General features: G+C 47.5%; 1 protein-coding gene across 3 annotated transcripts in view; it reads left to right on the forward strand.

Moving 5' to 3' along the window:
• Window positions 1-24259, forward strand: part of RILPL1 (Rab interacting lysosomal protein like 1) — a 48616-nt gene extending 24357 nt beyond the window's left edge. Inside the window, exons 5-8 of one of the 3 annotated variants that reach the window (XM_020970217.2) lie at window positions 13581-13750; window positions 15588-15680; window positions 20521-20544; window positions 23357-24259. In XM_020970217.2, coding sequence (XP_020825876.1) covers window positions 13581-13750; window positions 15588-15680; window positions 20521-20544; window positions 23357-23501 — 432 coding nt within the window. In that variant the 3' untranslated portion in view covers window positions 23502-24259. Of the gene's footprint in view, window positions 1-13580; window positions 13751-15587; window positions 15681-20194; window positions 20283-20520; window positions 20545-23356 lie in introns of all 3 variants that reach the window. The other 2 variants (XM_020970220.2, XM_020970218.2) reach the window with 2 other exon arrangements.
• The last annotated feature ends 2749 nt before the right edge of the window (window positions 24260-27008 follow it).

The following is a 27008-nucleotide window of genomic DNA, read 5'->3' on the forward strand; positions in this document are numbered from 1 at the left end:
ATGTCTACGAGGGACCAGGAAGACCCTGGCTCAGATCTCACCTCAGACAATCAGTAGCCTTGGGATCTGGACAAGTCATTTCAGCTCCCTAGGCCTGCTTCCTTAGCAGTAAGATTTAGGGGCCTAGTGTCTATGGCCCCCGATGGGCCCCCACCCCAGCTCTGTGATCCTCTGAGTGCTACTGAAAATGGGGAGAGTTGGTGGGAAATAAATATGATGAATTTTTAAAAGAGCATCAATGAAACATTAAAAAAAAGGAATGTTAAGCAAAATTGATCAGCACAGCAGCTTTGTGATGACTTATATAATATATATCTTGCATCTGTAGTCCTCCCCCATTCCTCCCCAGCTGAGAGGTGAGAAGTGTTTTCTCCTTCATTCTTGGAGAGGCTGATGGGTTATTACATCATTCTACTTTCTTTCAATCCTCTGCCATCCTGTCAGTCCCTTGCTGCTCCTAAGGCTTAGCCTGTACTTCCCCCCAGGCAGGGCTGAGGCAGGCCTCTTCGGGGTCAGCTCGGGTGCTGGTGCAGGTGGCCAGCACTTGGCAGGGTCCAGGGTGTTGCAGGACACTTTCCACCCCCAGCGTGTGACTGACACATTAGCGCCTGGAATAGGGCTCACTCTGGCCCCGGAAGCATGGAGGTATGGCCAGGGGGCTTGCATTCAGGGCGTATCACTTTGAGGGGAATGTCAGCATGCTCAGGCTTCTTTACCCCTGTGCCCGGAATGGTCCTTTGGTTTTTTAGCACCTGGAAATAAACCTGTCCATCACATGAGGCCAGAAATGTTTGTATCCTAGTAGTGATAAGGAGCAGCTGAAATTTCTTGAGGGGGACAAAGGTATGGTTAGACCTGTCCGATAGGAGTATCTGCCTGAACAGAGTGGGGGGGGGAAGATGGATTAGAGAGGGAAATGAGGCAGGAAGGGAATTCAGAGGTGGTTGCCATAGATCAGGCAGCGGCAGCAACAGTAACTTTAATTTTTTTTTTTAAGGCAATCAGGGTTAAGTGACTTTGCCAAGGTAACACAGCTAGTAAGTGTCTGAGGCCAGATTCGTGCACAGGTCCTCCTGACTCCAGGGCTGGTGCTCTAGCCACCACACCACCTAGCTGCCCTCCTTTTAGGTTTTAAAAAGCATTTTCCTCACTGAAATCACATGAACTAGACAGCACAAATATTAAGACTCCCATTTTTGGGTGATGAAACTGAGGCAGCTTAGTGGTGCAGTGGATAGAGCCCTGGCCTTGGAGTCAGGAAGACCTGTGTTTGAATCCTGCCTCAGTTATTTCCGAGCTGGGGGTCCCTGAGCAAGGTACTTAACTGCTCTCAGCCTCAGTTTCCTCATCTGTAAAATGGGCGTAACAGGGTTGTTGTGAGGATAACAAAATATCTTGTAAACTTAAAGTACAACATAAATGTTAGCTTTGATTTTTATCATCCTCATTAGGCTCATAGAATCAAATGACTTGCCTAGAGTCCCGAGGCTAGGAAATGTCAGAGTCAGGATTCAAACCCATGTTTCCTGACTCCAACTCTGGCCCAGCACTCTTCACTATAATACAGCAGCAGCAGGGGCTGGACCTATGATTTCATCAGTAAAGGAAACTCCTTCCACCAGTGCAAGTTAGCAAAGTTAAAAAAAAAATCCTTTTGCCAAGGGAATGATTGGCCCCTCCTCCCTCGATTTCTCCATTTCACATAGTCTTTTCCCCCATTTTTGAAAACTTTTTTTGGAGGCAGTTGGAGTTAAGTGACTTGCCCTGGGTCACACAGCTAGTAAGTATCAAGTGTCTGAGGCTGGATTTGAACTCAGGTCCTCCTGACTGGTGCTCTTTCCACTGTACCACCTAGCTGCTCCCGCTTTGCATAATCCTGCAGAAGGCACGTCCAAGATCATCTGGTCCAGCCTGTACCTGAACAAGAGTTCTCTCTGCCCCATCCCTAACGATAGCCTTGGCTGGAAGACCTCCAGGGAGAGAGAACCCATTTACCCCTAGGGCAGCCCATCCATTCCACATTTGCCATTCCAATTGTAAGCAAGTTTTTCCTGACATCAACCCTCATTTTGTCCCTCCAGAACTCCCACCCACAGCTACCGTTTCTGCCCTCTAATGCCAAGCAGAACAATTGCGATCCCTTTTCCATGAGCTAGCTCTTCGGATACCCGAAGCAGCTGCCATGAACTTCCTAAGTAAGGCTCCTCTTCTCCAGGCTGCATGTTCCCTGTTCCTTCAGCCTCTCCTCTTCTGGCATGAAAAAGATGAGCCCTTCCCATCCTGGCTGTCTTCACTGAATCCTCTCTCTAGCTTAAAAGTATCCTTTCCAAAGCACAGCCCCCAGAACCCAACCCTCCAGAAGTATGTGACCTGACCAGGGTGGAGTCCTGTGGGACCTTCCCCTTCCTGGACCCTCTCCTATTGCCATCTAACTTCACATTCTATTTTTCATAAAGCCATATCATGTTGTTGACTTATACTGAGGCCACTAAAACCCCTAGGATTTTTTACAGATGAATGGCTAACCAGGCCTCTCCATCTTGAACTTGGGAAGTTAATTTTTTTAACCAAATCAGAAGACTTGTACATTTATCTGTTGTTAGTTTCATCCCATCGGATTTGGCCCAGTGCTTTAGCTCAAGAGCTTTTTAGATCCCAGCTCTGTCTTCCAGGATGTTAGCTGTCCCTCCCAACACTGTCACCTGTGAATCCAACAGAATTCATGCCATCATCCAGATCATCGCTAAAAATGTGAAATAGCACAGTTCCCCTGGGCACTTCACTGGAGACCTCCTGCCACGCTAACATAAAGCCATTAACGATTCCTCTTAGGCTCGGGCCATTTAACCAGGTCCAAATCCACCTGAGTGTATTATCTAGCTCCCAGCCCTCCGTGTTTGCCACAAGAATAACATGAGAGACTCTGTCAGACAGTTCGATGAAATCTAGGTCAACTGTGTATAGAGCATTTCCCTGACCTAGTAACCCTGTCAGAAAAGGAAATGATGTTTGTCTGGGATGGCCCAGTCTTCGTGATGCCATGCTGGATCTTAGTGGGTACTGGTCCCCTTTCTCAGTGTTTACTCCCGTCACTTTAAGAATATAGTTTAGAATTTTGCCAGGAATGGAGGTCAGGGTCATTGGTCTCTGTTTGAAAGTCAGGACTTGTCCCTTTCTCTTTAATCTTGAAAGGTCCCTGACAGTGGCTCAGTTAGGCCACCATGCCAGTTCTTTCAGGACTCGGGGATGTACTTCATCTGCTCCTGGTGACTTGAGTTCATCCAGGGAAGCTTGTTTTTCTCTCTCTCTCTCTCTCTCTCTCTCTCTCTCTCTCTCTCTCTCTCTCTCTCTCTCTGTCTCTCTCTCTCTCTCTCTCTCTCCCCTCCCTCCCTGCCTCCCTCCTTCTCTTCCTTCTCTCCCTTCTCCCTCTGTGTCTGTGTCTCTCCATCTCTCTCCCCTCTCTCTGCAGTCTCTCTATATCTCTTTCTGTCCATCTCACGTTCTCTTACACACACACACACACACACACACACACACACACACACACCCTCCCTCCCTTGTAGCAAAGATAAACACTTAAGGAAAACATGCTGACACACTGCCCGTGACTGATACAGTATGCAGCATTCTGCCCTGGTAGTCCTCTGGAATCAGGGTTGATCATCACTTTCATTGGACTGTGGGGGCTGTGGATCTTGTTCTGTGAGTTCCGTTTCATTCACTCTGCATCACTCCGTACTGATTAGCAAGAGCCCTTCCAGCGGCCCGTGCCCCTCTTCCCTGGTCAGTTATGGTCTCTGGGCCTTTAGACTTGATCCTGATTTTCCCTAATGAGGAAGGGAGCTGTTCCAGAGCAAGACAACCCTTGGAGTGACTCCAAGGAAGGCTATTTATCCTGTTATCACCTGCACCTGGGTAAGAAAAGCCTTCTGGGACAGGAATGGGAGGCCTGCCCTGGTGGGGTAGAGATAACCTGAGCCACGTTTCTGCCTCCCTAATCGGGTGTAACCAGAGAACTCCACCCCAGACTGCTGCTAGCGAGGCCTGATTTCCATCTTGGTCAGCACACTTCCAGAATCTGTTCATATCAGGCACAGAGCCCCATCCTCCTATCAGGATTGCATTTTAATTGAGCGTAACAGATGGTGTTAGACCCAGAGTCAAGAGATCTGCCTCCTGGAGTCTTGGCCCCGCTGCTCCGTGACCTTGGGCAAGTCACTTCTTTCTGAAGCTGTTTTCTCTTCTGGGAAATGAGAGGGCTGAATTTGGTAACCTCTAAAGTTCTTTTTCTCCATAACACAGTCCCTTCACTCTTGCCTTCAGGAAGTGTTCTAGTGCCCTGGTCTTCCTCCTCCTTCTCCAGGAATGTCCCTCAGAGAGCCTTAGGTAACCTTAGAAGAAGAGACAGGGCGGCTTACTGAGTCAGAAAGTCCTGGGTTCAAATCCCTCCTCTGATATATACTAGCTGTGTGACCTCAGTTTCCTCCTCTGCAAAAGGGGGGGTGAGTTAAGACACTATGAGCTATATAATCCATGCTTTTTATAAGCCAGGATGTGAGAACAAGCTCCCTCAGCCTCTTTAAAGAAGACTAGAAATGTCCCTCGGATTCCAGGTCACAGCTGGAGGAAGTGCTAGGGGGTCAGGCCACCCTTCAAGCCCTCTTAACCCCCAAGGAAACCCAGTTTGCCCTTTTCAGAAGATGGATCAGTTGGCCAGAGAGAGAAGCAATAATGAGCTGAATTCATTGGATACTATGCGTGGTCTGGCATGCTGGGGACACCTCCAGATGTCTCTGGAAAAGGAGCATAGCATCAGCCCTGGCTACAACACGCCTCCTTGGAACAGCCTTTAGCCCCAAATATATTCTTCTTCAGTTATGGGATGGGAGGCAGCTGTCCCCTGGGCTCCAAAAATGCCTTTCCTTGTCCTGCCCAAGACAGTCTGCTGGCCTCTGTTTGAATCTTATAAAGGCACCTCTCTGGGGATTTCATTCAAGTCAACACGCACTTCCTCTGGGTCTCAGTGGGTCTGAGAGCCGGCCTCCAACTCAAGAAGAGAGGGGTGCAAGTCCCCTGATGGCTGTGTGATTCTGGGCAAGTCTCTGCAACTTTAAACCCTAAGTAACAGAACAGTTACTGTTCCCTACACCAGTGGAAACAGAGTTTCCAGGCAAGGGGAGGGTGCCAGGTGCTGGGCACACGAAGGCAAATACAACTAAACCATCCCTGCCCTCAAGGAGCTTACATAAGGGGGAAATAGACACAAAATAATTCAGATTAAGGTAGATGGTCTAGTGGATGGTTTCCTTTGGGTTGGCTGGCATCAGGAAAGACAAACCTGGCGCTGACTTGAGATCGCACTTCTCCTCAGAGCCCTGCTCTCTGCGCACTGCCCATTTATCCATCCCCATCTTTCCATCATCCTTCCCTGGAACAGCCTGTCCTTGATCTCAGCCTGAAATGGGAAGTGCAGTGGCCCATCCCCAGCTGAGACGTGGTTCTTCAGCCCCATCTCTGCTTGGGCTCCTGCTACTCCTAGCCTTTCACTTTTTTGCCTCTTGACCTATTCTCCCATTTTTTTCCATTCTGGACTCACCTCTGCCTGTTGGAGCTGAACCCTGTAAATCTCAAATCTTCCTCGCAACCTTCCTATCACAGAGAGGAATTCTTGGGCAGTTTAGAGCCGAGGACCAGTTTAAATACTAGCTCTATGACCTTGTGACTTTGGGCTAGTCATTAACTTCTCTGGGCCTCAGTTTCCTCATCTGTAAAATAGGGGAGCTAGACTAATTGGCCCCGCTGTCCCTTTTTGCTCTAAATCTACATTTACTGCTCCTTTCTAAGTCTGAATCTCTTCATTTCCAAGCCAGAGGAGGACAGGAACTCCTCCTAGAGAGCAGCAAGACATTCGCCTGTTGGCCAGGAATGGCCAGGTCTGCCATATTTGCCTGGAGATGGAATAGTGGTGACTTGGGCCCCTGACCCCTTGGCCTCGTGGCTTTCTGGAGATCTGTCCAGCCTGTTTGTGGAAAGGAAACACATCCTTGTGTGGCCCTCAGTTTCTCTCTGTATCACTCAGAATCACCATTATGCCAGGTTCTGTTTACTCACCAAAATAAAAATGGCAGGGAAGAGGAAGGGCAGTGCTTACTGTGATTCATAAGAATGAGCTGAGGCTGGGCTGGGACCTAGCAACCGCTGGCAAGAACCTGACTCACAGGAAATCAGACAGTGTGGCTAGACATGACCCACCACAAACCAAGTGAATACTTAATACAATCCAGTTTATGAAATACCTGTTCAAAGAAACAAGGAAAATCAAACCAGTAGCCACCTATCCATCCATCCATCCATTCATCAAAAGTTAACGATCACCTCTTATGTTCAAGGCATTATTGGGGTAAGAGTCAAAATATATGCTAATTAAACGTCAGCTGTATGCAAGGTACTATGATAGGTTCTGGTAAGAATGCATTTGGAGTGTGGTTTTCAGTTCTGGATATCACATTTTGGATTTTAGGAGGGATCTTGATAAGCTTGTAAGCATCCAGACAAGGGCTGTCAGTCTGAAAGTATTTATTAAGCACTTGCTGTATGCCAGGCATTGTGCTAAGTGCACAAAAAAGAAAAACAGCACAAAAAAACACAGCCCCTGATTTATGATATAGAGGAGGCCAGATAGTCTCTGAAATCCCTCTCATTTGTGGGACCTTGTGACGTAGACCCAGAAAATTAGGTCCGTGGTAGTTTGAGGAGGGAGACAGCTCCAAGTCCTGGGATGATCAGCAAGGTTTCCCCAGGGAGAGGCCAGTGGGCTGAGCCTGGGAGGGAGGTGGAGAGGATGTCCATCCCCAGCCTGGGGACTGAGGCAGTTGGAGATGTTGAAGACAGAGGCGTTTCCTCCTTGTATCTGTATCCCCTGCCCCCAGCATAGTGCCTTCATGCTGTAGGTGCTTAAATAAATGCATGATGAATAATAAATGCTTGCTTTTGGTAGTTCAGGGAACAGATGGTACTGGATGCTGGCATAAGACAGGCTAGGTGGGTTTGAGTGAGACTGTGGCAAGTCTGAAATGTCACAGTGAGGAGTCTGTACCCTCTCCTGAAGGCAGGGCAGTCTTCGCTCCTGGTCTTCCTCTCTTCCCCCACTTCTTCCCTTGGAGACTTGAACGTACCTAGGGATGCTTCCTCAGACACCCCAACTGCCCAGGTCCTCAATCTGCTCCATTCATTCCCATGGCCAGTATGCAGCCACCTCAGCCCTGCACAGAGATGATCTTGCCATCACCTACAATCTTTTTTTTTTTTTGGCTAGGCAATGGGGTTAAGTGACTTAGCCAGGGTCGCACAGCTAGTAAGTATCAAGTGTCTGAGGCCGGATTTGAACTCAGGTCCTCCTGATTCCAGGGCTGGTGCTCTATCCACTGCACCACCTAGCTGCCCCTACCACCCACAATCTTGAATCATTCCATCTTTCCCTCTGTTTTTTTCCCACCTCTGCACTGGCCACAATCTCAACCCCTGGAGAACTAACTCATTCCCACCCTATCCTCTGCTCCTGCATCTCACGCCTGCCCCACTTGGCTTGTCAAGCCGCACCATCTGCCCCCTTCCCTCCCATTCATGTGCCACAGGGCAAAGCTTGAGGAGGTGACAAAACTGTGCTGACTGGGTCCGCTCAGAGCTTGTGTTCCATGCTCTAGATGAGCCCTCACCGTGGCAAGGCAGTCCTTCTGCTCTCCCCTTATCAGTGAGCTATCTCACTCTCACGGGGCTGTCCAAACATTTTCCTCGCTCCTCAAGCCCCCCATGGCGCCCCTTCCCCATCCCCACCCCCTCAGCTAAGGATCTTGCCCAATACATCACTGGAAAAATGGAGCTCTTTGCCATGAGTTCCCCCGTCTCACCTCCTCTTCATCTCACACAACTCAGACATCCTCCCCTCCATCTCCTGTGAAGAGGTGGCCCTTCCCCCCTTGCCAATGCAAACCCCTCTAGATGCATCTTTAATCCTGACTTCTCCAGCAGATTCTCTGTCATCCCAGTTGTCTCTCTTAACTTCATTCTCTCCCCAGCCAGCTCCATCGATGATGCCTTCAAGCACTCCCACATCTCCCCCATTCTTTTAAAAACCCTTACTTTCCTTTCCCAGCTCAGCTTTTGACTCTCCAGACTTTGCTACTGAGCCTCAGCTTTTTAGACCCTTCCAGCCTGTAGCCTCCTCCTCCCATTTTGAGCTCCTCCTGTGATCATCTTGTTTCTTCTCTTCCTGGCTAAATTCCTGGAGAGAGCTGTCTTCACTTTCTCTCCTCCTTATCTCTTCTAAACTCTGGACAGCCTGGCTTCTAAACACTCATCTGAAGTGGCTTTCTCCAAATTTGCCATGGATCTCTTAAATGCCAGACATATCCGGTGGCCCTTTCTCAGTCCTCATCTGTCTTGACAGCTTTGACCCTGTTGGGCTCCTTCTCTTCCTCACTGCTCACCCTTCTTGGGTTTTCATGACTCAGCTTTCTCTTTGTTCCTCTCCTACCTGCGAGTACACACCTTTTCAGTCTCCTTTGTTATTGTCCTTTCCTTTCTGTTGTTTCTCTCCTTGACCCTATTTGGAGTTTTCTTGGCCAAGATACTAGAGAGGTTTCCCATTTCTTTTTCCAGTTCATTTTACAGATGAAGAAACTGAGGCAAGCAGGGTGAAGTGACTTGCCCAGGACCCTGTATGTATTTTATGTGTATATATCTTGTATGTAAAGCTAACATGTTTGAATATACCTTGTATGTGTCGATAACTCTCTAGATGTTGTCTGCCTCTGTAGAATATGAGCTCCTTGAGGTCAGGGACTATTTTTGAATTTCTTTGTATCCCCGGTGCTTAGCACAGTGCCTGGCACATAGGTGCTTAATAAAGCTTACTCATTGATTGACTGTTTACCAAAGGCAATGAACATTTATCAGCTGCTCTGATTCCTGCCTTCAAAGAGCTTATATTCCAGCTGAGGAGACAGACTTCTCAGGTCTCTTTTGTGTCTAATGTTCTACAATTCTGTGTGGAGTTGTTTCGTCTTAACCTGTGATTTTATTAATGTACAGAACTCCTAGGGTGCTAAGTCTCTCCACTGATGTGTCTCAGCAACAGTCCACAACTTGGCATTTTAAAGACTTGGTACTTAGGGCACTGAGACGTTGTGATGACCATTTTTCCTACGTGAATACCCTTTTGGGTTCTTTCTGTTAGAATCCTATACACCCAGGGTGATACAAGCTAGTTTGCCTCAGAGGAAGGATTTGAACCCAGGTCTTCCAGACTGTAAAGTCAACCACCAGCCCGCTGCCAATCAGTCAGTAAACAAGCAATTATTATGTGCCTACTATGCCTCCTGTACTCTACTAGATGCTGAGTATACAAAGACAAAAATGAAATGGTCCTCGCTTACATTCAGTGCCATCGTTACAGACGAGAAACAATACCGACCAATAGAAGGGCCCATTGAATGAGGGTAGACTCTTCAGTACTGAAGTTCTGAGAAGAGAGAAATGTCTGGGGGGCCTAGGCTGGGCTAGGCTTATGGAGGAGGGCCATTTACTGGGCTTAGGAAACTAAATACTCCTGCTCTGTGATCATATCCACAATCTCCTTAATAATAATAATAATAATAAATAGAAAATTTGGTGAATATGATAGGGAAGATGGAAATAGTTGTGCTGCTGTTCTGCTGTATGAATAGGAAACTCAAGATCATGCCACATTTAGGCCTGGTATCAGTAAGAACTTCCTAATAGTGAGAGGCATCCAGAAACGCCATAGGTTGGTTACCTTGGGAGATGGTGGGTTCCTCTTGCCAGAGGTCTTCAGACAAAGGCTGGATGGCCGCTTATCATCTCTGGAGGTGCGCCACCACCATCTAGCTGATCAGTGCATAAAAAGAGGGATTCTCTGTCAGCTACAGGTTAGACTAGACGTTCCCTGGGGTCCCTTTCAACTTGGAGATTGGGCAATTCTCTAGGATTCCAAGAAGATAGTCCACATAGGAAAAATGGCACGATCGATGGCAGAGGTATAGTTGAGTGCTAAAAATCTATACGATAGGAAATAGATTCAGAGTTCAGAAGAAGGAGAGATCAGTGTGGGTTTGTTTGGTTAGAGAAGGGCTTTGTGAAGCTGAAACACAAGGTAAGTGAGGAGATGGTAAGAGGGTCCTAATGAACAAACTATATTCTAAGATATGGGGGGGGTACTGGTGGGTGTAACTGCTGAGTAATTGCCAGTGACTTTAGAATGCTCATGGAGAGGAGAAGAGGTGCCACAGGATAGGAATTGGACGTGGCTTATTTAGGTTTTCATAAAAAGGAAGTGAAAGCAGTCTGCATACTAGATAGAGTAAATTTGGGGGCAGCTAGGTGGTGCAATGGATAGAGCACTTGCTGTGTAGTCAAGAGGACATGTTCAAATCCGGCCTTAGATACTTACTAGCTGTGTGACCCTGGGCAAGTCATTTAACCTGAGTTGCCTCCCCCCCCCCAAAAAAAGATATGGTAAATCTGAATTTAGTGCCTTGAAAAATTCTGAAACCTAAAATTCATTTGTAGACGTTTAGAAGTGGAAGTAGGGATCACTGAGAGCCAGTGTGGCGTCATCAAGAATAGTTCATGCCAGACTAACCTCGTTTTCTTTTATGAGTGGTTTCCTAGCCTGACAGATTAAGAGATTGCTGTACATATCACGTCCCTGCATGTTAGCACAGCATTTGATAAGATCTTTCATTTTATGCTCATGGACAAGATGGAGAAATAGAAGGTAGCGGATGGGAAAGTTAAGTGAGTTTAGCCCTGGCTGAATGGCTGAGTCCAAAGAGTCATCACTAATAGGTCAGTGTCAACTTGGAAGGTTTCTAGTCAAGCACCCTAGGCATCTTTGATTTTCCCTTTGTTGTTCAACACAGTCATGGCCATGGCTTTTAGAGGTGGAAAGGCTCAGCCCAACACCCCCATTTTACATATAAGAAAAATGAGTCCCAGAGGGACTTAGTGATTTTCCCAAGGTCACCTAAATTTTTTTCCCACTTAGTAGTATTTTATTTTTTCTAATTATATGTAAAGATAGTTTTCAGCATTCATTTTTTATAAGATTTTGAGTTCCAAATTTTTCTCCCTACCTTCCAACCTCCCTCCCCAAGACAACAAGCAATCTGATATAGATTATACATGTTAAACATTTCCACATTAGTGATGTTGTAAAAGAAGAAACAGAACAAAAGGGGAAAACCACAAGAAAAAAAAAGGGAAAATAGTACGTTTCAATCTACATTCAGACTCCATAGTTCTTTCTCTGGATGTGGATTGCATTTTCCATCATGAGTCTTTTGGAATTGTCTTAGATCATTGTGTTACTGAGAGGAGCTAAGTCAATCATAGCTGATCATTGCACAGTGTTGCTGTTACCATGTACAATGTTCTCCTGGTTCTGCTTACTTCATTCAGCATCAGTTCATATAAGTCTTTCCAGGTTTTTCGGAAATCTGCCTGCTCATCATTTCTTATAGTACAACAGCTTTTCATTTCATTCCTATACCACAGCTTGTTCAGCCATTCCCCAACTGATGAGCATTCTCTCCATTTCCAATTCTTTGTTTGTTTTTAATTTTGGTGAGGCAGTTGGGGTTAAGTGACTTGCCCAGAGTCACACAGCTAAGTGAGTGTTATGTGTCTGAGGCCAGATTTGAACTCAGGTCCTCCTGACTCCAGGGCTGGTGCTCTATCCACTGCACCACCTAACTGCCCCATCCATTTCCAATTTTTTGCCATCACAAAAAGAGCTGCTATAAATATTTTTGTGCATGGGTCACATACATTTTTAATGATGACTCAGATGAAGGTATAGAATCCAGGGTTTTCAAATCTACAGTTTTCACAAACCTGGGAAGAACAGGGTCCAAAAGACCTCACCAGGTTTAATTGAATGGCTAAATCTACTGAGATGAAATTGAACAGGAATAAATGTAAAGGTGTGCATGGGCTCAAAAAATCAAAAGTACCAGATGGGAGAGGTATGTAGCAAGAGAATAGTCTGTGTGTACAAACTCTGGGAGTAGGGCACCACAAGCTCAGTGTGAGTGAACAGTTATGAAATGGCAGCCCAGAAAGAACTGGAACGTGGGTTACATTAAAAGAGGTAACGTGGTGAATCTGTAAGAAAAAAAAATAACTATAGACTAGTATAGTATCCAGAGCGAGGGATAGCCCAGTCGTACTCTGCCCTAATTGTATCACATCTGGAATATCGTGTTCTGGGTGCCATCTTTTAAGAAGGACATGGACTCACCAAGCAGGTCAAAGGGAAGATGAACAGGATGAGGACTGGTGACCATGCCGAATGAGGATCATTTGCAGGAACTGGGAAGCTTTAGCTTAGAAAATAGAAGACTTGAGAGAGAGGACAGACAAGCTGGCTGTCTTTGGATTTTTGAAGATCTGTCATAAAAAAGAGAGATCAAAGATATTTTTTTCTTGGCGTCCAAAGGCAAAATGAGGTGAGAAGCTAAAGAGAGGCATATTTAGATTCCAGTTCCTAACAATGAGAATTATCCAAAAGTGGGATGGGCTGTTTGAGGAGGTACAGGGGGTCTTCAGTCTGAGACTGGGAGACATTTGTTAGGGAGATGGGGACTCATTTTGATATTCACAGAGCCCTTCCAGAATTACAGAGAGGTGTTGTAGAAGGCTTTATTTCTCAGGTATGGGGTGGACTAGATGTCCTCTGAGAGCTCTTCCAACTCAGAGATTCTTAGGACAGGCCTCAAAGGATTGGAATAAGTGAAGAGGATAGGGAAGAGGACATTTTAGGTGGAAGAAACCACATAAATGCATAGAAATGAGATTGAGTGTGGTTTATTCAGGATAGATTGGGGACACTGACCTTGTGTGGTGGGAGGCAAGGCAAGAAACATAGATAGGAATGAATGAAAGAGCTTCAAGTGTTAACTATGTGCCAGGCATTATACTAAGCACTGGGGATACAAATAACAAAAGACAGTCCTTGCCCTCAGAGAGCATACATTCTAATAGAAGGGAAAACACATGTAGGAGAGAGGTGGCTAGAGAAGGGTGTTTTGGACCCAGAAGTCACTCACAGATGAATGGAAAAACGGGGAAGTCACTGGACACTCCCTTTCCAAGAGTGAACACATCTTCCTGACTCCAGAGCTGGCTCTCTCACTACACCGTGCTGCCTCCGACAGGGATGCATGTGTGTGTACATGTGTATACGTGTGTGCATATATGTGTGTGTATGTTATATGTTACACATGCACACACACGCAAAGCAATATCTCTTGGGCAGTCACACCTGCCTGCATCCTCACTTAGAAGGCAAACAAAGGGCCCAGGCTCTGTTGACTTTGATCTCCTGGGAGAAACAGCACTGAACCCTTGAGCAGGTAGGCGGCACTCCTGGTTCTTAGAATAGCTCTCTCCCAGAAAGCGGCTAATACCCAGCAGCAAGACGAGGCTCTGTCAGCGTGTACCGTCCCAGAGCTGTTAGAGGCACCGAGGGAATTCATTCGCGTGTGTTTTGTATCCTGCAGACGGAGGTGGGGGGTGAGGAGTACGTCCCAGAGTCCGAGAAGGCAGCGATGGAGAAGGACCCAAACCGCCCCCGCTTCACGCTGCAGGAGCTGCGAGACGTGCTGCATGAGAGGAACGAGCTGAAGTCCAAGGTGTTTTTCTTGCAAGAAGAACTTGCTTATTATAAGAGGTGAGCGTCCCTATGAGGTGGCTAAGGCCGAGAGAGGGCTCCCTGACAATGCCGAGAACATTGATTAAGCGCCTGCTGTATGCAGGGCACTGTAGGCAGCTTCTCTTTGCCTGGGAGGCAGCTGGGAGAGAGGGCTCCCTGACAATACCAAGAATGTTGATTAAGTGCCTGCTGTATGCAGGGCACTGTGCTGAGGCAGCTTCTCTTTGCCTGGGAGGCAGCTGAGAGAGAGGGCTCCCTGACGATGCCGAGAACATTGATTAAGCGCCTGCTGTATGCAGGGCACTGTGGTATGGTGCAGGCAGAGATGCTATATTAATTAAGATATGGACCCTGCATATACTCCTCATCTTTCAACGCCCAACCCAGATCATAGATTCGGAGCTGAAAGGGACCTTAGAGGCCCACGAGTTTTTGCCCCAGCTCACACTAGTAAGTGTCTGAGGCAGGATTTGAATACAGGTCCTCCTAACCTCGATTAGTACCCTATCACGGGGTCATTCTTACTTCTAAACAAGCTTTCTCTGCCTGATTCCTCCCAGCTTCTCAACTCTTATTGGACTAAATAGTTGTACACCATTGACATTGACTCTCGGGCACATACGTGTGTGCTCTGATGGCTTCCTGGTGTACGTCTGGTTTCCCCTCCTGAACAGTAAGGGACTTACGGTACCCCGTGGATGCTTGACCCCTTCTCTCCTCTCCTACTACGAGGACATTAGTTCAGACCTTTTCCCTTCTGACCTAAACTGAGTTTAGAGGAAAGAATACAGAATTTGGAGCCAGGAGACCTGGGTTCCAATTCCAGCTCTAGTCTTGGGCAGACCAATTCACCTCAGTGGGTCCTAGTTTCATGCTTCATAAAATGAGGGGGTAGACTACCAAACACTAAGGATCCTTCTAGGTCTGAATGCTCTGTTCCTGTTGTCTCCTAACTGGTCCTTCTGCCTCCAGCCTCTTCCCTCACCTCTGTCCTGCACACTGCCCCACAGGTAACCTTTCCAAGAATTCTGCTGGGATCGTGTCCCTCCTCACCTTGCCTACTTTGGCATTCAAGGCCTTTTACAAAAGGGTTCTCACCCACCTGGCCAGCATCAGGTCACCCTGACTCCCATTCCAGCCCACCTTAACTGTTTCTGTCCCTTCTTGTCTTTGTCCGTCTCCCCTCCCTTCCAGTTGCTTGGAATGGTTCTTCCCTTCCTCCAAGGCCCTACTCAGATGTCCCCACCTTGAAGTCTTTCCTTGACCCCGGCCCATCTTCTGCCCTCCCAGCCCAAACAAACATGATCCCTTCTCAGATTTCCCATCAGCCCTTCGTCCTGGACCACTCCTGTGGACCCATTTCATTTTCCCTCATCTCTGCTGATTGTATATTTGTTTTCCTGTAGCTCTCATTAGATTGTAAACTCCTTAAGAGCAGGATCCACGTCGTATCTCCTTTGTCTCCAGAAATGCCAACATATGATTGATAAATGTCTGTGAAATTGAACTACATACCTAGAATACCATTTAATATTCAAATCCTGGTTCATTTTTTAAAATTTGAATTGAAAAGAGAAATATTGATCTGAAAAGGCTCCTCACATTTGAGCAGAGGACTGAACTGGAGGGCTTTATGTATGTTCTCTCCCTTCTTAGAGTGCCCAGACCCTTCCTGGGTAGCTCAGGCAGCCTCCTGAATAGGCAGAACATCCAGGGACTTGAGACACTGATGCGCTCTGCCCTGATAGCCTCCCCCTCCCCCAGCTGCCATCAGATGCGTGGCCTGTGAGACGGCCCAGCGTCGGAGGGATCCAGGTTCAGCTCATTCACCAAATGTGTGTCCACTTTTTTTCAGTGAGGAAGATGAAGAAGAGAGCCGAACACCCCATCCCACCCCCCTCATCCACTCCAAAACGTCCCCCCAGCCCGAGTCTGGGATCAAGAAACTGTAAGTGAACACATGATAGACGGTGGCTTAGCATGTTGTCCTGGGGCTCTAACAAGTAATCAGCATCTGAGGCTGGGGTCCAGCCTTTTCACTAATCCCAGAGAGCTGAAATGTAACCTGGGCAGGGGGTGGGGGGAGACGGCTGGCCCTGCCCTGACCAGTGGTTTGTGTCCCTCTGTCCCTGCTTTCCCTCTTTGCCTGGGCACCTGGCTACAGAGTCAGTGAACGGGAATGGGGGAAGGGAGGTGAGGAATGGAGACCGACGTTCTTCTGACCTGCATGGGCAGCGCTGGATGCCTGCTGGCCAAGCATGGGGAAGCTTGAGCCTGGGTTAGGGGAGGGCTTGTCTGAGAGTGGTGGCCTGTAAGGACCATTAGTAAGTGGGAGGGTTTTTTCATTCATCCTGAAAATAAGAATGCCCTGTTCAGAAGTGAAAACTGTGGGATGGGTGCAGGCCCTCTGTGCCCATTCATTTGTTAGTCAAAAAGCATTTATGAAGTACCTCTGGATGAAAAGACAAAAATGGAATTGCCTCTCTCCTCAGGGAGTTCACAGTCTATCAGATTTATGTAGTCTGTCACTCCATATAGACTTAGCCAGCCCTGTGGAGTGGGTAGTGTGAGTCCCTGCCTCAGGGGTGACAGTCTGTTGTCTCCTCTTGGGGTATCTTGCCTGGCTTGAGGCTCCCCAGCAGTGCCACAGTCCTGCTCCACCCCATGGTCCACCTGCTTCTCCCTGCCCCCGGCCTCCATCCGTCCCTTGGCCAGCTCCTTCTGCATCGAGACCCTGCAGTGACCGGGAAGCTTCCCCAACCCCCAGGATGGAGAATAGGCCAGGGAGAAGGGAGGGAAGCAGCCAGAAAGCACCCACTCTCCTTTCCCAGAGGGCTGTGGTTGGCACCGTCCTTATAGCAGTGCTGGTTTTCCATGAGATAACTGTGAGAATGAGCTGCCACAGAAGGGCTTTTGAGGGGGCCCAAGGCAGGACACTGCTGGCCTTTGTGTTCACCTCTGCTGCTGACTGACAGCTGCGTTTGTGCAACCACACAAGTGGGGGGGCCTTCCCCTCACCCCCATCCCTGGGACAGGAACAGGGGGACAAAGCAGCCTCATGGAAGGAAACTTCAGGGCAAATGGAGAGGATTTAACATTAGTCAGAAGCCAGGCTGCCTCAGCCCCATTCCCTCTGCTTGTGTCTGATTTCCCCAGGCCCTGCTAAGCTCAGGGGCTCATGGGGAACATTAGTCACACGTGAGTAGAGAGGCCTCCCGTCCACTAATCCTGCTGGGCCCCATCCCAGCTCTGTGCAGTTAGTCAGACCTCTCCAGCCAAACAGCCCCAGCCTCTTCGTCCGTGCTCTCCACTTCTGCCCCCTCTGGCTGCCTTTCCCGCCCCCCCTTCCCTTGCTTTCTAGCTGCCAACTCTCAGTGGTAGCTGGCTCTCCATCTACCCAGCTCTCTCAAGAGTCAGGGACATCTCACTCCAAACTGCTCTTAGAAAAGCTGGTGACACTTTTTAACATGCCATTTTTTTTTTATAATTTTGAGTTTCAATTTTTAAAAAATGGAATGTTAAAAATTGTCTTTACATGTAATTGGGGGAAAATATTTTTAAAAGAAAAAAAGAAAAGCTGACTACAGATCATAACAGTGGAACCCAGAGGAAAAAATCGAAGAATAACTTAGCCCTGCTAAGCTCCCAGGAGGAGTTTGGGGCTGCCCAGAGAAGGTCAAGAATGAAAAGACTGGCTGACCCCAACTTAATTCTTAATACACATCAAACGTCCTGCTCCCTCTCCTCCTCCTCTCTTGCTTCTGCACACAGCTGGTGTTTGCCTGAATAAGGGATCAGGAAGGGACAAGTGAGAAAGGGTTTGTAGGAAAAACTGGAGAGGCTAATGGTTCAGAAACACTGGGTAGACAGTCTTGTGCCTTTCAGGCAGATCCAGTCTTTGAAAAACCTCCTAACACCATCCCCCCAGCCAAAAATGATCTTTCCCTCCCTTCTCCCCTATTTGCCATGATCCCTGAAATTCATTAGAGCTTCATGTATTTGGGTCTTTATGATCTGTTAATAATGTAAGTTGTTGACCAAAGCATAGGTGGAAATAAGTGATCATTTAGGTGACAGCAAAGCCCTCCTGGCTATAGACCCCTCTGGAAAAGGAGAGCAGAGGGTACTCAAAAGGGTAGACTCTAGCCTCTCCCGTGGTGGGACTGCTCAAAGCCAGGGGGGATCTGAACTCCCTCTCGTGGTTTGTGCTAGCACACCTGCCAACAATTCAACCAAAGATGAATGAATGAAAAGACATTTTATTAAGGGTCTGCTATGTGAAAAGCACTGTGGTATTCCCTGGGAATACACCCAGAAAAGCAAGCTGGCCCCGATCTTCTGGAGCCCACATTCCAAGAGGAAAGGCCTTGCGTCCTCAGGGCGCGTTGCCAGGCACATGGTCGTACGTTTTCCTTAATGTTAATTTCCACAGAGACCACGTCCATTTCTGATGTTGGGCCATGTGACAGTACCCAAGGCTTTAGTGGTGAGAACCAAAAATCTTTCATCCATTGCCCCTGGGCAACATGGTACCTAATGTATTCCCTGAAGGGACCTTAAAAGCTTCATGTTTTTCTCCTGTGCAGACAGCTTCCCATGTTTTCTGGAGATATTATAACAAGCTGTGTATGCCTGGATAGTCACGGAGAGGTCATGAGGAAGTAATCAGGTTCACAAGATCATAGGTTTAGGGATGGAAAAGACATCAGAATTACTTTCCAGATGAGGAATCTGGGGCCCAAGGCCACACAGCGAGTAGATGGCAGAGCTGAGACTCAAACCCAGGTTCTCTCACTGGGAACCCAGCAGTAATCTTTCTACTGCAGGCTGGTGCCTCCCACGTCCTTTTTGGTGACGAGGGGAGTGGTTCCCCATGGGAAATCTGTGCCCTTTCCTGGAGAGGGGCCTCTGGCCCTGGGCATTCCAGGCTGGGCCTGTGACTTTCCACATCACCAGAGGAAACCCTTTAAGCCCCAGCTTATAGATCAATTATCCATCTTAACTGAAAAGGAGGATAGTGAGTATAATCTAAAGTCCAGAGAGGATCCAGAACTCTCATTTTATCTAACCCTTTTTATTTTATTTTTTTATTTTTTGGTGAGGCAGTTCGAGTTAAGTGACTTGCCCAGGGTCATACAGCTACTAAGTGTCAAGTGTCTGTGGCTGGATTTGAACTCAGGTCCTCCTGACTCCAAGGCCAGAGCTCTATCCACTGGGCCACCTAGGTACTCCACCCTTTTTTTTTTAAAATGAGACACTCTTGGTGAGCAAAACAGATTTGAGTTTCACCTTGAACTCCCCCTTTGGTCAAAACAGGTTGGGAAGCTGGGGAAGGAGGGAGAAGAAAAAGCCCCTGATAATCCCAAAAGAGTGCTAATCACCAATCTGATAACAAAGAATCTGGGACAAGTAGGTGGCGCAGTGGATAATACACAGGCCCTGGAGCCAGGAGGATCTGAGTTCAAATCATGGCTCAGATGCTTACTAATTGTGTGACCCTAGGCAAGTCATTTAACCCTGATTGCCTCCAAAAACAAAAAGGAAAGAAAGAATCAATAGTGAGCATAAGACTTTTGACCAAACCAACCCCCTTCTTCTTTGGGAGTGGGGAAGCAGCAAGTAGAAAAGTGAACTCCTCAGGCTCCACCGTGCCAGATTTGGAGTCAGTGGCCTCCAGTTCAAATCCTGTCTCTGTCACTGATTGCCAAATTGCTGTGTAAAATGAGGTCAGACTCAGATGACCTCTCAGGAAGGTCCCTTCCAGCTCAGAAGCCTGAGATTCTAAACAAATGTGCCTGGTTTTTGTTCAACTCAAGAAATATTACTAACATTCCATAGATAGATTTCTGACAGTTTCGTGTAAGCCAAATTTGGGTATGTAAAATGCTATTTGCGGGTGAATCTTTTTTCACCATTTTTGAAAGTTTGGGTTTTTATAGAGCAGGTTTGCATACGGTATAAACTAAAAGAGCCCTGGCTCTGGAGCAGATAACCTGGGTTCAAATCCTGCCTCTGCCATTTACTGCCTACGTGACTTCGCATGAGCCTTAGGTTCCTCAACTGTAAAATAAGCATGTTGGACAGGGCGGCCCTTGAGTTCCCCTCCAGTTCTGGGTCTGTGACCGTGAAGCTGCCAGGCTGCCCAAGACACTGATACAGAAATCCCAGGCTTGGAGCAGCCCACCTGGGACAGACCCTGCCTGGCCCTGACGTCAGGGCCATTTCACAAAGGGAGAGCCTTGGCCTCCTTCATTCCCTTGTCTTCCCCCCTTCCCAGCTCTCCTCCCTCTCTGCCCCTTGGGAATCAATCACCCACCCCCCTATCTTCTCTCTGTAACCGTCACTGAGGACACCCCAACCAGCACTGCGGCCTCTCCCTTGTCTGTCTGCGTGGAGCACGGAGTCGCCTTCTCCTGCCCACCTTTTTACCTTCTCTATGTCTATCTGTGCCTCTCTGACCAGGATCTTTACAGCCGTAATGCCCATGGTAGCAGCTGGACTAATCCTAGATGACCCCACCCTGCAGCCTGTCCGAAGACTTGTTTCCCTTGTAGGCACATCTCGTTTCTCGGTTTTGTCTTGGGAATGCCTGTTGGGGCTGAGGGGTTGCGCTCTGCTGTTTTCTTTGGCTTGGGCTGCCCCTGCATCCTGGCGGCTGTGATGTGATCTCCCGTGTGCCTGTCACAGTGCGCAGTCAGCACGATTCCTCAGAAAATCCTCTGCTGCGTCACAAATAATTCTCTTTGTCTCTTCTGTTTCCATTTTAAACCACCTTGTCCATGTTCCAGTCAAGAAGGGCGTTTAAGCCACGGGTCAGTAACCACCAATGCCCACCACGGTTCACCGAGTGTCACTAACACTGCACGTCTGCTCACTCAGCCAGGGTGGCTCCCTTAAAATGCTTTTGTTTTCTGCCACTGAAACTGCTTAGTCCTTTGAAAAAAAAATAACCAAGAAAGTGCCATGGGGGTGGGCAGTTTCTCTCTTATATCCATTTGGGTATGAAGTACCCCTCATGCTTACTGGCACTGCTTAGGTGTGACGATGAAACATGGGTGTGTTTGGACACATACCCTCAGACAAGTGTGCTGGATTTGGAGTCAAAGGGCCTGGGTTGAGATCCCACCAGCCCTGCGCGAATTAGTGCCTATCGTGACATTGCGTTGTGACCTCTGGGCCTCAGTTCTCTTATTTTTAAAACGAAGCCACTGAAGAGCTAGATGCCCTCTTTGGCCTCTTCCAGCTGTAGGTGATGCTCCTATATTGATATGGAAAAAGGTGCTATGATAATGTGGCTTGCTTGAACAGAGCATCGTTCAGAGCGCTCCTTTCTGAGCTAGCAGGCACGAGGCTGCCCTTAAGAAACCAGATGCTAGTAGACAAACTTCAAGAGCTCTGGGTTTAAGTTCAAAAGAAATTGTCACTAGAAGAAAGTCACTGTAAGGTCCAGGGGCCAAAGCATATTCATCTCATTCTCTCGTCAACAGAACCAAAGCCTAAATCCAATCCAAGTCACTGTTAAAGTTGGTGTTTTAACTTGGGCCCAAATTGTATTTCTGGTTTCCTGTAAGTGGTGAAGCCCAGAATCTGCTCCCTGTTTTTGTCCTCTGGTTTTCTACATTAGTCCACATTGGCTGTCTTGGGCTGGGCTGGCCTAATACTGGTGCTTCACAGTGGTCATAAATTTCTGTAAACAAAGACAGTTGGTTTTCACTTCAGTCACTGGGTGCCTGGCAGCATGGAGGCACTGGTTTGTTGTTTTTTTTCAAGGCAGTTTTCAGAATTTCAAGTGTTTTTGAAATCCATCTGTGAGGTACTGACGTCTCACCACAGGGTGGGAAACATCGCCTTAGGAAGTCTTTTAATGAGACTTTCGAGGTCTGAGCAGAATGTGACCTAATCTCTAGAGATTTTAGAGAATAGCAAGGTTGAGGGTGGGGAAGAGAGAGACAGGGAGAGAGAAAAGGCCCTGATAACAGAAAGTCAAACTTTTAGACCAAATCCTCACCCCGGGGGGGGGGGGGGGGGGGGGGGGTCAGCTTGGACAACAGTAATACAGGTTGTTTCAGGTTTATCTGCAAAACTGTGACTTGGGATCAAGTCATTTTGACTCTTCAGGCCTTGGTTTTCTTATGTGCAAAATGGGCAGAAGAGATTTGGACTTTCTGAGGCAGTGTGGAATGAGCAGTGGCAAGAGTGCTGGTTCTGGGGTCAGAGGAACTGGGTTTCAATTCCAGATAGTTGGTACCTGCGTGACCTTGGGCAGGCCACTTCTGTGGGACTCAGTTTTCTCTCATCAGTAAAATGAGGCGATCAGATGAGAGGGCTTCTCAAGGTCCCTTCCACCTCTCAATCTACGGTCTTATGATTCCCAAGATCCTTTCATACCATAATATTCAGTGAATATCTATTACATCATCCCTGAGTGGTAATAGGAAAGTCCCTTAACCTTTCTGGGCCTCTGGGTCTTCATCTGTAAAAGGAGGGAGGTTGGAATAGATGACCTTGGGGTCCCTAAAGCTGTGGTCCTGCTAACTGGGGGGGAGGCAGATCAAAAGGTGGATTTTATTGGCATGGGGCACCCCCATTATTGAACGGATGCAGCTGGCCAGGTCCCCTATAACTGATGGCCACAGAGAGTTGCTTGGGCCACTAAAACCAAAGGTGGACTTCAACCCCAGGGCTTCCTGACTACAAAGCCAGCCTCATGCCGTAGGGCTTCAGCCTGTGCATGGCTCCAGTGGAGATTCCAGCTCCTAGAGATAAAGGCAGATGGTGAAAGTAACCTAGGTTAAATTCCCACCTCTGGTTCTAACTCCCTGTGAGACCTTGGACAGGCCACCTAACTTACCACCACATCAGTTTCCTCATATCTAAAATAAGGGCATTGGACTAAGTGCCTTCTGAGGTCCTGCCAGCTGTGGATCTATGATCCTGTAAAATTAATCATTTTAATGAAGTTGAATTTTGCCATTTTGTGAGCAAGCTTTTCCAGGCTCCATCGCAGTAAAAAGGTCCCCTTCCTACAGTGCAGCGTGAATGACTCACCCCAATGCTTCTTCCTAACAGCTCTTCCCACCACCCCCCTCTAAACGGGCATTGCCAGCTGGAGTCCCCACTCCCTTCTGTGTGGCCGCCCACACCCAGGAGCTTGCCCAGGAGCTCCTCTTAGGTGGCTTGTTAACAACCATGAATTCTTCAGCCTTTAAAAAAAAAAAAGGTCACGCCAGCCGTGGCTGTCCAGTGGTGTGTCTTGTGCCCTTTCTCATGTCGTCAGGGTGGAAGGCTCATTTACCTAATTCTGAGAATGCCATGAATGGGAAGGGTGATCATCGCCAGCTGGACGCTGAAGATTCATGCCGTGTTGGGGCACCGCTGGGCATTTTAATCCTGTCACCACACACCGTGGTGTGTCCCACCGTGCTGTCACCACCAACCCTCCCCTGGCTTTGAGATGCACCTCCCAAGCCCTGAGTCTTTCTACCACCGAATGGAACTGACGTGGTTGCTTTGGCTTGGTTGGCATTGTGCCCGCCTCTGCACAGCATCTGAATGACACATTGGCAGGTACTGATTTTTTCTTTTCCTCCCTCGCTCCCCACCCCCTTCTTCTTCCCCAAAAAGGTTTAGTTTCTTCTCTCGAGACAAAAAGCGCCTGGCCAACACGCAGAGAAACGTCCACTTCCAGGAATCGTTCGGCCAGTGGGCAGACTCCCACAGAGACGATGGCTACACCGAACAGGGGCAGGAAGCGTTACAGCACCTGTGACTTTCACTCTGCCTGGGCTCGTGACTGGATGGTCAGGAACCAGCTGGCACCCATAAAGCAGACCTCACGGCCCCTGGCAGCTCAGCCCTCTGCACCTCGTGGTCGTGTGTCTTTTTGGATGTACTTTCCACCCAGGGACACTGAGATACGTGCTGTGTGCTTGGGACACCAGACCTCTAAAAACAGACTCCAGATTCCACAGTCGTCGTCGTGGTTTAGATGGGGTCACTGTGTGACCCTCACGTATACATTCGTAGGTCACGGATTTAATGCCCCGCTAGTGTCTGGTCTGGCTTTTGCGCTCCCTCCGGTAACACAGGCTTCTCTAAACCAAAAACACAGTGTATGGCACCCTGACAGTGGCCAGCACCCCCTTGGTCTGTGGGTACTCTCTGACCCGTCGTGTTTCTGTAATACAGAGGTGATGGTGGCCCCTCTTTAGTTCTGTTGATGCCGTTTTCAAAGCGGCCCAGGCAGAACTCTAACATTTGATCAGGTTTCCCCTGGGGCACCTTTTAGCACAAGCTCTGGGAACTCTGTCTCAGGGCAGCATTCACCAGTGGACAACAGGACCCTGCGACCTCACAACTGGAGGCAGCCGTGCAAGAAGCGAGGGGGTGGGCGTCGTACCCTGGGATTTATAGTGCCTAAAGCATGTAGATACTGGTGTACAAGGTGAGTGTGCCTTGGGTTTTGCTGAGTTATATGCAGTATTAACCAAACAAAAAAAACTGCTAAAAATGATCAATTTTAACACAGGTTTGGGCATTTTTTGTCATCTTTTTCTTTATGCATGGAAGATGGGAAGTTACTCCTTACCCTGCTAAGCCCAAGTTGAAGGCATACAGGGCACTGGGAACCTTGTAGGGAAAGGGTAAACTTGACAGAAGATTGGCAAGGCTCCTCCTCCCTTCTCTGGGAGCTTTGAGCCGTGGGGAAGTAAAGATGTCCCATGGTACTGTGTGGCTGCCAGATCCACGGGGTTGCCTTCGATCTCTGGAAGCCACATGAAGAGCATACCATGGTTTTCATCCACTCCCTTTTTTTCCTCCCAAAGCTCATAAACTGTGTATTTTAGTACACAATTAAATTGATAAGGAAATCACTGCTGACATCAGCACCATGAAAGTAGCATGCTGGCGTAGGAAAACTACCCAACAGGGAGATCAGAGATCTAGGCCTGTCCTTAACGGGTTGCATGACCTTATGAGTTACCTTACTTTCCTCATTTGGGAAAGGATGGAGGGATGGACAGGATGACTTCCCTAGCCCCTTCCAGCTCTAAAACTGTGGTCCACTGTTACACAAGGTGATTTCAGAGGTAGAGAAACAGGACCTTGGCCACCCCATTCCTGTTTTTAATATAAAGAAACGAATTCCCATTGAGACCCTTGGAGAACAGAGAAATGCTACATGGTAATTTACTAGGAAAATAGCATGTTCATTTTCTAAAACGGTTTCTAACAGCTGGTGTCTATTTTAACACAGCAGGGCGGTTCTGTTCTTTGTGGAAAGTAAAGCTGGAGGAGGAGGAGGTTGCTGCTATTAGGGTAAAACCTAATAATGGAGCCCTTTTTTAAACCCACATAAAATAGATAGCTGTGATTCAAGTGACATTTATTAAGCACCGACGTTGTGTAAGCCTCAGAAACAAATCAGACGTGCTACCTGAAACAGTGAATTTTAAAAACGTGAATTTTCAGAGTTACAACTATGGACAAGAAGATGCCTGTCATGGTCTCTCTTTTTGAGATGCCTCTGTCCAGGTATGTCTGGTTATGTCTCTAATAAAGGCAGCTAGGTGGCATAGTGGACAGAACACTATGTCTGGAGTCAGAAAGACTCGAGTTCAAATTAGGTTTCAGATAATTCCTGGCTGTGTGACCCTGGGTAAGTCACTTAACTGCTGTCTGCCTCAGTTTCCACATCTGTAAAATGGAGGTAATAGTAGCACCTACCTCTCAGAGTTGTGGGAAAACTCAAATTAGATATCTGTGAACTGTTTTACAAATTTTAAAGCATCATAGAGCTGTTATTATAAAAACTTACTTTCAGTCTATGTCACCCAAGTAGAAAGGGAAGGTCAGTTCACCCAATTTGCTGATGGTCAAGCAGGGAGGAAGGAAAGGAAAGAGGAAGGCTTGGAAGCAGTTTGCTCCGCAGGTCACAGTGTATTAGCATTTCACTGGTCTCTGTTCTGCACACTCCTAACTCATTTTGCAGAACTATAAGAAGGCTTGAAATAAGGGAAAACTTCGTGACCACTGTGTGGAAGTACAACAGAGGGGCAACTGGGTGGTGCACCCCGAGTTCAAATCTGGATTTAGACACTTATCAGCCATGTGACCCTAGGCAAGTCATTTAACCCTGATTGCCTCAAAAAAGAAAAAAAGGGCAACAGGCTGTCTTGGGAGGTAGAGAGTTCCTTATCACTAGAGGTCTACAAGCCAAGCCTGGATAACCTTGTTGGGACATTCTCATGGAGGTACAAGTTGGCTAGAAGGCCTCTGAAATTCTTTTTTTTAAAAATTTATTTATTTTAATTTATCAACAACCATTTCCATATGCTTTTGAGTTTAAAATTTTTCTCCCCCTCCTTCCCTCCCCAAGATGGCATGCAATCTGATATAGGCTATACATATACATTCCTATTAAACATATTTTCACATTAGTGATGTTGTAAAGAAGAATTAGAACCAATAGGAGGAACCACCAGAAAGAGGAAACAAAACACAACAGAAGAAAAAAAATTGCAAATAGTCTGCTTTGATCTGCATTCAAACTCCATAGTTCTTTCTTTGGATGGGGATAGCATTTTCCATCATGAGTGCTCTGAAATTCTATGAAATGTTTTCTTATCAAAAAGACATCGAGCCTCATCCAGGGTGAGCCCTTTAGCAGGAGGAATGTGGTGCTGATGGGGAGGGTGCTGGCCTGGAGACAGAACCTGGCTTTACTACTTTGTTTGTGCATCCTCAGGATGGCAACAGGCATTTATTAAGGGTCTACTATGTGCTAGGCCCTATGCTAAGATAAGTCACTTTTTAGATTTAGATTTAACAAGCATTTATGAAGCCCCTACTGTGTGTGTGCCAGGTACTCTACTAAGCACTTTACAATATTTACAATTATCTCATTGGATCCTCACAATCCTGGGAGATAGATGGGTGCTATTATCATCCCCATTTCACAGACGAGGAAACAAAGGAGAGGTTAAAAGCCTTGCCCAGGGTCACGCGGCTAGTAAGTGTTTGAGGCAGGATTCCAATTCCAGGGCTTTATTCAGTGTGCCACCTACCGGTCTCTGCCTCAGTTTCCCCATATGTAAAAGGAGGAGGCTGGACTCCCTGTCTTTAAAGTCCCTTCTGGCTCTAAATTCTGTGATCCCATAAGAATCCACATTTGGCTCAGAAGGGGCAGGCCAGCAGCCTGAGATCACTAAGGACACTTCCTCTAGGCTTTCCTTTTCTAGTTCACCCCCTCAGAAATAATCAGGTTAATGCAGGC

The sequence above is a fragment of the Phascolarctos cinereus genome, unplaced genomic scaffold, assembly GCF_003287225.1.
Source record: "Phascolarctos cinereus isolate Bilbo 61053 unplaced genomic scaffold, phaCin_HiC Scaffold_4;HRSCAF=312, whole genome shotgun sequence".
Taxonomy (NCBI): Eukaryota; Metazoa; Chordata; class Mammalia; order Diprotodontia; family Phascolarctidae; genus Phascolarctos; species Phascolarctos cinereus.